This window comes from Rhododendron vialii, chromosome 5a, assembly GCF_030253575.1.
Source record: "Rhododendron vialii isolate Sample 1 chromosome 5a, ASM3025357v1".
Classification (NCBI taxonomy): Eukaryota; Viridiplantae; Streptophyta; class Magnoliopsida; order Ericales; family Ericaceae; genus Rhododendron; species Rhododendron vialii.
This window is the reverse complement of record NC_080561.1, coordinates 2,872,199-2,882,335: the sequence shown is the minus strand read 5'-3', so window position 1 is coordinate 2,882,335 and position 10,137 is coordinate 2,872,199. Positions and strand designations below refer to the sequence as shown.

At 37.2% G+C, this 10,137-nt stretch overlaps 1 protein-coding gene across 1 annotated transcript; it reads left to right on the top strand.

Moving 5' to 3' along the window:
* The first annotated feature begins 1,872 nt into the window (after window positions 1–1,872).
* Window positions 1,873–4,619, top strand: LOC131325770 (protein NLP7-like). The gene is made up of 5 exons (XM_058358213.1): window positions 1,873–1,983; window positions 2,189–2,570; window positions 2,697–2,771; window positions 3,092–3,244; window positions 3,368–4,619. Exons 1-5 carry the CDS (start codon window positions 1,960–1,962, stop codon window positions 4,432–4,434), a joined length of 1,701 nt encoding a protein of 566 aa, XP_058214196.1. The 5' UTR covers window positions 1,873–1,959; the 3' UTR covers window positions 4,435–4,619.
* Window positions 4,620–10,137: the final 5,518 nt, after the last annotated feature.

Sequence of the window (10,137 nt, the reverse complement as noted above, 5' to 3'; positions counted from 1 at the left end):
TTTTCATTCTGTATATTGTTGAGTATAATGAGTATTTTGATTGATGGCTTCGACTATCCAAATGTTGCAGTCTGCTACTGGCTTACCAGATGGAGGACACATCCTCTCTCTTTCAGAGAATAAAATTGTAAGAAAGACATTAAAGAGAAAGTGCAGAACTATGAGTGTACTGAGTTTAGAGGAACACCGACAGCCTGTTGGCGGGAGATGGGAAGATGCTGCGAAGTTCTTTGGTGGTAAGCTTCTACAGTTAACTAATTCTTGCTCGTGTATATGCCATCTAATACGTCCTGTGAAGGACATACTGGATTGTTCTCTTTATGGAAGCAGTACAAAATTGTAGTTTCTTACCTTATGTATTGGTGAGTGCTCATGCAGCGAAGCGCATCTGTAGGCAGCTTGTGATCCATCGTGAATCAACGGCGAAGCGAATCTGTAGGCAACATGGGACCCGCCAGTGGCCATTTAAACAAGTAACTCAGTTGTATTTTCATTTCTATGAAGTCAATTTGTTTTATAGGTCGTAAGCATTAAAGTGTTCTTTCGGAGAGTAAAGATAGGCTGAGGTTGTCATTCTGTGTATGGATTAGTACATTGATTTTTTACAGACAAGTATATTGATCAATGGCTTCAACTATCAAAATACTGCAGTCTGCTATCGGCTTACTAGATGGAGGGCACATCCTATCTCTTTCAAAGAAGAAAGCTGTGAGAAGGACATTAAAGAGGAAGTGCAGAACTGTGAGCGTACTTAGTTTAGAGTATCACCAGCATCTCAAAAGTAGATGGGAAGATGCTGTGAAGAGCCTTGGCGGTAAGCTTCTACAATTAGCTAAGTCTTGCTCTTGTTTATGAACCATCTAATATTTAGAATGTGTCCCACATCGCCTAGACATGCCTCATATGTGCTGGTTATAAGGCCCCAGTTTCACTCTTCTTAACACTTGGGTTTTAAGGAGTAGTGTGGATTGGGCTTTTCAACTTGGTATCAGAGCTTGGTTGGGCCTTTGTTTGGTGGACCGTTGTCTGGTTGCCATGTGTTGTGGTCCAGGAGGGTGTGTTGGAATGTCTCCCACATCGTTTAGACATGCCTCATCTATGCTAGTTATAAGGCCCCAATTTCCCTCTTTTTAACACCAGGGTTTTAAGAAGTAACGTGGGCTGGGCTTTTCAACTCTAATGTGTCTTGCAGAGGACATACTACGTTGTTCTATTTACGGAAGATGAAGTGGTACAAAATTGTAGTTTCTTACCTTGTGTATTGGTGCTCATGCAGCGAAGCGCATCCGTAGGCAACATGGGATGCATCAGTGGCCATTTGAACAAGTAACTCATTTGTATTTTCATTTCTGTCAAGTCAATTTGTTGTGTAGGTTTTAATAATTATGAAAATAGCTGGTAATTTTCTCCTTACATTTTTGTGAAATTACCCGGCATATGGGTTCCATACATCGCTTATATTTTCAATTCCTGTTGCCACTTAAAGTTATTAAATAGTGAAATTATATCATTCCCATCTAGATTTTAAAATACTCAAGTGAATTCAAAACCTGGACAAAATTCCTTTTTGCATAATTGCTGCTCCTTTAATGGGCATCTTATGAAAGATAGCTAGCTTGCACATGTGTCCAGCTTTCTCTGTAAGTGATGTAGAAGCATTGTCTTCAATATGAAAGGGACCATCTACTCAGCTTGGCCATGTTTCTGAGCTTTTTAACGTATATTTGTTGTAGCTCAGTCTTCAACCAATGCTATATTCTCCATATTCGTGAATTTTTATCCAACTTTTCCCTCAATATTTGTACTTGACTGAAGTTATGGGATGTTATTATTCATAAGTATGGGTTCATCCTTTGAACTTTGCAGCAGTTCGGGACTTTTAGCCCCATATTCACAGCCATTGGAATTTACCTGCCTTCAGATATCATGGTTTTCCAAATTGTGTAACGGAAAGTAATTATGATTACTACTTGGAAGTCCGAGGTAGTCTTATATTTTCTTTGATAAGTGAGTTTACCAAGTTTATGAGGCTAATTACTTGTTAGGCCAATAACGTTTTTGTTGTTTGTGTGTATTCCAAAAAGGACTAGACTGGGAGAAGAAAGGAGTGTAATCAATAAAAGTGCATATTAATAAAATAAATGAGTAAACATATCTTTTGTAATCTAATTACCTTTACTTGACTCAGAACTGGGCAACAATGGAGGGGCATGCTTTAGGAGACAAAAGGCCCTTTGAAGTTATGAGTTTCTCTGCAGATGGGAAACTTGTTTCAAGGCTTCAACGTATCCATATATCATGGCTTGGTAGATTTGCACCTCGACCTTCAGCCCTACCAGGAGGAGGAGAGATTGTGGGGCCTATAGCCTTATCATCAAGTGAATTTGCTTCTACAAACAACAAAGCACAGCGTTTCGGACAAGATAAAAGTGGCTCTGCTGCCTCTGATTCTAAGAAGAAAAGAACAAGAGAACAAGAAGACTGCGAAGAGATAAATACGAGTATTACTTTAGATGATCTTCGACAACATTATGGCCGTAAACGTAAAGATGTTGCGGAGAGCCTTGGCGGTAATCTACTACTTGCCATGTTTCACTTGTTTTCAACCAAAATACCTCTGCAAGGAGATCTCGATTATTCTCTGGTTGGATCAATGTAACAATACAAATTTCTTATGTTGATTCTTGCTCATGCAGTTAGTGTATCCACGCTTAAACGCACTTGTAGGCAGTACGGGATCAAGCGGTGGCCAAATATTATCAGGAAAAAAGGTAATTCCACATTTCCACCCTAACTTACTAGTAACCTAATTGAATAGTTAAGAAGGGAGAAATGAGAACCAGTAATGCCCTAATAATTCCATTTTTAAACTATTCGAAAATAAGTAATGATCACCATAGTCCTGGCAAAAGGTTACCATTTTTTGGATTCACATAATATAACCTCCTTTGTTTTCCTTCAATCACCTATCTTTCCCTAACAGAGTAACAGAAGCAAGATACTAAACAAAAAAGATAAAACACAAATATCCATTTTTTTTCCCTTGTATTCTTTCCAACGTTGGTTTTTTCTTCTTTGTTCTTTTCTCCAGCCGGGAGACCTCCTGATCAACATGGAGAAAAGAATTCATCACCTACATGCAAGACGCTGTCAACTAATGGGCAGAACGAGATGGAAAATGAAATTGTTGGTCACCTTGAGGAGACGAATGAGTTTCTCCTGGATTTTGTTGAAGGCCCAAACGGTAAGAATATGGAAAATGCTTCAATGGTTGAGATAGTAACAATCCCTAGTTTTTAATATTCTTGCTCTGGTAATTATCCTGATGTTTTTTTTCCTGTGTCATATATGTACAATGAAAATGAAGGGGGGGTTTCCTCTGAATGGGCATTTCAACTAAAAGATCAATGGACAGTGTCCACCTCTTATCCAAATTCCAATGATCCTGAGGTTCCACACGCTCATATAGCATCAACACAGATCCTAGGTGAGAATATGGGAAGTTCAGGAGATGGGAGAAATTCTTTTGGTTCACTGGAAGAGCATCTTCAGCAAGGTCATATCTCTGGATCTATGTGGACAGTCCCTCCATGTTCAGATCCAGCTTCAAGCCAACACATGCCTACTAGTACCCCCAAAATGGGAAGTTCAGAAGATCGAATAAATTTGCTAGCTTTCCCAGAAGATGTTTTTCTAGAGGAAGATGTCTCTGGATCTAAGAGGTGGACAATCCCTACATGTTTTGAACCAGCTCCGAGCCAACTCATGCCTACTGTTCCCCGGACGACGGGAAGTTCAGATGATTTGAGAAATTTGTTACCTTCGGTGGAAGAGTGTTTTTCGGCGAGACATGTCTCTGGATTTACTAACCGGACAGTCTGTTCCTGTTCATATCCAGGTCCGAGCCAACCCATGTCTACTGTTCCCCACACAACAGGAAATTTGTTAGCTTCAGTAGAAGAGCCTTTTTGGGCTGGACATGTCTCTGAATCTATTAACTTGACAGTCCCTTCATGTTCTGATCCAGGTCCAAGCCAATCCATGCCTACAATTCCCCACCCAATGCCTACAATTCCCCAAATGATGCCTCTTCTCACAGGAAGGCAAGATATGAGGTCTGTGAGGTTAAAGGCAACATATGGGAACACCACAATAAAATTCCCTCTCCCGTCTGGATTTAGTGAACTGAAAGAAGAAGTGTCGAAGAGACTGGAGTTCGAGCGTGGTAGTTTCAAACTTGAGTATAAAGATGAAGAAGGGGACTCAGTGTTAATAGCTTGTGACGAGGATGTATGGGATTATCTGCGACTCCTCATCTCAATGGGAAATCAAGTAGTCAAACTATTTGTTCTTGATAAGGTTCCTAATACCACAAATTTTTGTGATAACCGTGGATGTGATAACTGCAGATCATTGAAGTGTAAAAGACCATAGGTATGTTTAGTTGCAGAATAGTATTACATGGTTGACACTAGTTCCATGTTCTTTGTGTAACAGGACATTTTCTTGCCAGATTTTCCTCTGCTAAACCAGAATAGTTCCAGTAGTGCTGCATTCGGTAGGGCCTCTCATTGTTTTGGCCTAGGTTTTACCTAAATTTAGCTGGTGATGTTTGTTTGTGTAAATCTCTGTTGAGGTTTCTTTTTATCATCTTCTGGTGCGGGGATTATTTGTGTTCGCCATCATTGCTAGACGTGCATGGTGAGGATGATGAGATTTCGGGGACCATGGACCTTTAAGTTTAGATCTTGCTATGGTTTGTGGGGTGCATTGATGGAGGAGCTCAGTCCTAAATTGTTATTGTTTCAGCAATGGTATGTTATTTAGGATTCGTCTCGTACAGGTTGAAACTAATTCCCAAACCTCATTTCTATGATGGGTCTCCATGGTTTCTGAATGAAGCTGGACTCTGAATGAAGCCATTCGGAGGATTTCTTTGGCTGCAAGATTGTCACTTTTTGGCTCATTGGCTGAATTTTTTTTTTTTTTTCCAGTCTTTTTTCAGGGTAAAAGAATCATTTGATGTCCTATTGGTCATGTTTTCAGTTTTTTGTTTTGTTCGTTGTTGCGTAAAGATAGTTGTTTGTGTTTGACACAATCTGTTTCTCATATTTTTCAATCATTACTAAAATTCATACAAATAAAAAGCAAACCTTGTGTCAAAAAACGTACTCCCTCCGTCCCAATTTAATTGTCACTTTTGGGAGTTCGTGCCACTTTTCGATTGATTATATCTTGTAATTTATAATGTTTTAGGTAATTTTGAAAACATTGTACTATAGAACAAATCGAGATCTATCAAACAAGATCCATATTGAGTATAAAATTCATTACCAATTTAAAGATATAACGAGTTTTTTTATCCGGTTAGAATAGAACTGGGACAAGTAAATTGGGACGGAGGGAGTACCAAGGAATGGTATGATTAGTTTCAAAATGTCTATCCTTGGGATTTTTCCAGATGGTCCAGCAAGTGATTGGGAAAAAAGGATTGCCCATTGGACTCCAGAAGAGTGAATGACTTTGGTTTTACAGTTGGCCTTGGAAGATGAGCCATTGTTACATCAGAAAGTTGATGGAACGATGAAAAGTACAGCACTTCCTCTGGCCCAATATAATAGTCTCTCGTTCTATTATAATTGGATAAAGAACTAATTATATAATATTTAAATTGATAATAAATTTTATATCTAATATGAATCTTATTCTATAGATCTTGATTAGTTCTATGATATAATGTTTTCAAAATTACATAAAACGTTACAAGATATAATCAATTGAAAAGTGACACGAGCTCTCAAAAGGAACTATTAAATTGGGACGGGGGGAGTACTAGCTAACTAGCTGAATGCTCGAGTCAAATAGCAATCCCAATTTTTTTTTTCGTATTTGTCTTTTACTTTGTGCAAATGAACACAAATATCTAAATCCAAATCTAAATTCACTTCAATTTTTCAATATTCATCATCAAGTGATCGCTCGAATATTTGAATTCTTGACGGAGAAAGCTACCATATAAATATTACTAAATTTTTGTTGGGTTATGTTATGCATAATCTTGACAAATGTTACATACTGTACCTTTTTGTTAATTGCACAGGGGCATATCTTGGAAGTGTATTAGGGATAGTACCCATATTTTTTTAGTGCATGACATGCATATTAATTTTGTTGTATGGACATGCATATTAATTTTGGTGTATGGAATGCGTATTTTTAGCTCATTGGCTACGCATATTTTTTGTAATATTACAAATAGGGGTGTTAGGTGTACGGTAAACCCCAATAATGCATTTTTTTAGTTCTAGTTACATTTATTTTTTTATGTTGGATGCGCATTTTTGGGTTTGTGACACAGGCTTCTTCTAAATTGATTTCCACTCCAAAATTTAAAGAACGTAAACTAAAATTTAAAGAGTAAGCTAGATGATATTAGAAAAGATTAATTGTATCATATAAAGATATCAGATTCATCAATAATTTTAACAATTGTAATTTAAAGAGTTACTGTAACTTTTATCATCAACTTCTAAAAATTAGTTTCACCAGCTAGTCAAATTTCCAACGCTCTCATCATTTGATTGGAGAGGCAAATTTCGTTTCACCTTGTTGAAAGGGTTCGCGGGGACCAAAAAGGCTCATCTCTGAATAAGCACATTAAGGAGAAATTTTTCGGTGTCGGGTGGGTATATCTCATGTGGTACTCACTCGGCACATCCGGGCCGTCCAATACACTTTTGGACAGCTCGGATTGAAACCCCTTCTTTCCTCTCACCCTAACATTTTTTCTCTTTAAATACAAGCTATTCAAATACACAATGGATAACTCGAATGCACAGAACAAACATTACGTGGTACCCACCCAACACTGATTTTTTTTTCACATTAAAACCATCTCAACCCAGAGTCTCCAAAAAGACCCAACATACTGTTTTTACTTTAAAAAAGTAAGTTTGGAGCTTATTGCTATCCCTACCGACTCCAGTTTACAAGTCTGTATCCCCATCTGTATATATTAATAAAAAAACTCACAATTTTCTCACTTTTTCTTTAAGATTTACCGACATTCTTTCACATTTCAAATTACTATTTTTTAATTTTTCACTAAATATATGAAGTATTGGTGTCAAATTAAAGATACCGTCATTATCTTTTCAATATTACCAAAAATTTACAAAAATAAGATCTATAATTTGAAAGCTACTCAATATTACATATAATGAGAAGTGAAAGGTGTGAATGGAGATGAGTCTCCATTTTTGTGTTACATCTCTATACTTTGGAAACCCAAAATGAGGTCTCCATTTCAAAACTCCAAAATGAAGCTTTGTTGGAGTGTATGTAATCTTCATATGTACAAAGTACGTAGATATTGAGTTCATTTTTTTCCCGGGTCTTTCAAAGTTTGAACAACTATTTTAAACTAAATGAACGATCCGGATTTTTCGCGTGAGACCCAAAAATGAATCCCACGTGACTTTGTATATATTCAGTACCTCTAACTTTCGGTACCCTAGCATTACGCTTAATTCGATGCGTAAATGGTGCAATTTTGGGTAATGGTTGGCACAAACGGTGGAGCCCACTTTTCATTTTTAGACCATTGAAATCAAAAGCAAACTGGTACTAGAGGTCGTGATTAAAGAAAATACTCCTATATGAAATCATGCACAGATACTTTTAAGATCCCATTCGGGTCCTGAAATCATGCCAAAACTCTCATTTTTCTTAATATCTTTTCACTATGACCAAAACTTTAAATCCGAGTTGTTCAAATACACAATGGATAATTCGAATGCACCGAGCGGACATTACGTGATACCCGCTCAACACTGAATTTTTTTTACACATTAAGAGCATCTTCAACCCAGAGTCTCCAAAAGACCCAACATACTGTTTTTACTTTAAAAAAATTAATTTGGAGCTTATTGCTATCCCTACTGACTCCAGCCCATTCAAACAAGCCAGCTCGCAAGCCACGATAGATCTGTGCATGGCCTACTCGTAAGAAATTATTGGTTGCAAACAGAGTACCACATGCATATGGCCAATAAGAAAGTCACAACTGTTTTAAAAAAATCAGACATTGTCAGGAACGCTCCGCCTCAAATTGATAACGCATGAAAATGGAGATGGAACTTCTGTCAATTCTCTGTCTCTCCCATGAATCACAATAAGCCAGAAGATTCCTTCTACTTTCTCTCTTTCTCTTTCCTGAGCAAATCTAGTTTCTCTTTCCACATCTCCTGGCCTGGACCCGTTGGTTCCGGGATCTTGGATTTTAATCGGAGCAGGGGGGCTGCTGTCCCCAAGGGGGCTGCTGGGCCTGATACTGCGCCCATTCCGGTCTCGTTTCGATGATCGAAATCGTTCACTTTGTAGAGCTCGTCGAGTAGAACAACCATGCAAAAAATCAGCTTAATTGAATATCGTTAAGTACCGTAGGCACGAGCAAACATTAGTGTTTTATATTCGCATATTGGTGATTTGAACACTACGAGGCTCCTAATATGAAACTTCGTTTCTTATTCTATGTTTTTTTTTTAAATTATATTTTTCTTTCAACTAGAGTTGTATCCGTTTGATACGGGACCAAAAAAATTCACATTAATTTTTTCGTCTTCAGTTATCCTTTCGTCTCAATTTAAATGCTCCATACAGAAGACAGTGTAACTTTGATCTCAAAAAATAAGTGCTTTTGGGATTAATTTTTAACTTTGTTTTGCATCGTTCAAAAGATCTCGATTAGTACTTTAAAATGGTGCAAAAAGGTCCAGAAAGGATTACGAAAAGTACAATTTTTTTGAAAGTCAAAATAACACGACTTTATGTAAAGAGCATTTAAAATGAGAAGGAGAGAGTATTTTCTATCAACTAGCGGTGTACCTGTTCGAACGGAAAAAAAACACTAATGTAATTTTTTTCGTCCCGCGAGTGCATCGAACGGATACAACGCTAGTAGTTTTTTATACTAGTGTACTATCTCTTGGTAACAAATGAATAACGGTCAACTACACCGTTCCACAAACTTTCTTAAAAAATAAGCAGTTTATTTCACATTTTCAAACTCAAAAATAATGTAAATGAAAAATAATTTTTCAATTTTTTTTGCACAGTTTGAAAGATTTCAATGAGATTTATCAAACAAGATCCATATTGATAGGAAAATTATTTGTATAAACACATGATTTTGGAGCTTGAATTGCCTTCTTAAAAAATACGGAGTAAGTACTTACTCAGGTTTTTGAAACGGGCAAAACAAATGAACTAATCCTTTTGTACCCGTTTTAAGTGTTTCTTATGAAAAGATGAGCAATTTTTTAATCAAAAAATAAAATACTTTTGTGCAAAGGAAATTGATAAAAATTTGGCAAGGGAAATTGATGTAACTCAAATTTCATAACAACTCCGCAAAAGAAATTGATTTTCACCCCCTCTACAATTGGCATTACATTTTTCCTATTATTCAGTGAATTTAGAGCAATGCCCTTTTAATGTGAACAATCTAAACAAGTGGACGACGAAATTGTAATTTTTTGCAGTAATAAAGACGAGAAAAAGAAGATTGGACAAAAGTAATCTCCCCTTTAGTATGAACAAAGTTACAACGAGCTTGTTCGTTTTGATATTTAAATTTTGAATAATAAGTGAAGAAAGAAAATAACATTAATAGATGAGAGAAAATTTATTTAGGAATCGTGTGGAAGTGAAAATCCAAAATCTCAAATTTTCCTTCTACGGTACTTCTACTGTGAAAATAATGGCTCGTCTTCGCGACTGGTTGACGGTGACCCCCTGAACAAAAGGGTTACTTCCCGGCGGTAACTCCTTGTCAAACCCAAAAAAGCAAAGCTGCAAAGGGACCAAAAGGGCTCATTGCAAAACACGCATAAATCAGCGGTAACTCCTTGTCAAACCCAAAAAAGCAAAAGCTGCAAAGGGACCAAAAGGGCTCATTGCAAAACACGCATAAATCAGCGGTAACTCCTTGTCAAACCCAAAAAAGCAAAGCTGCAAAGGGACCAAAAGGGCTCATTGCAAAACACGCATAAATCAGCGGTAACTCCTTGTCAAACCCAAAAAAGCAAAAGCTGCAAAGGGACCAAAAGGGCTCATTGCAAAACACGCATAAATCAG

Bases quoted from the DNA above. Each gene is read 5' to 3' on its own strand.
- LOC131325770 (XM_058358213.1), top strand. From the start codon at position 1,960: ATGATTACTACTTGGAAGTCCGAG. The intron at 2,571-2,696 runs GTAATCTACTAC...TTGCTCATGCAG, and splicing joins TGTTGCGGAGAGCCTTGGCG to TTAGTGTATCCACGCTTAAA. The intron at 2,772-3,091 runs GTAATTCCACAT...TCTTTTCTCCAG, and splicing joins AAATATTATCAGGAAAAAAG to CCGGGAGACCTCCTGATCAA.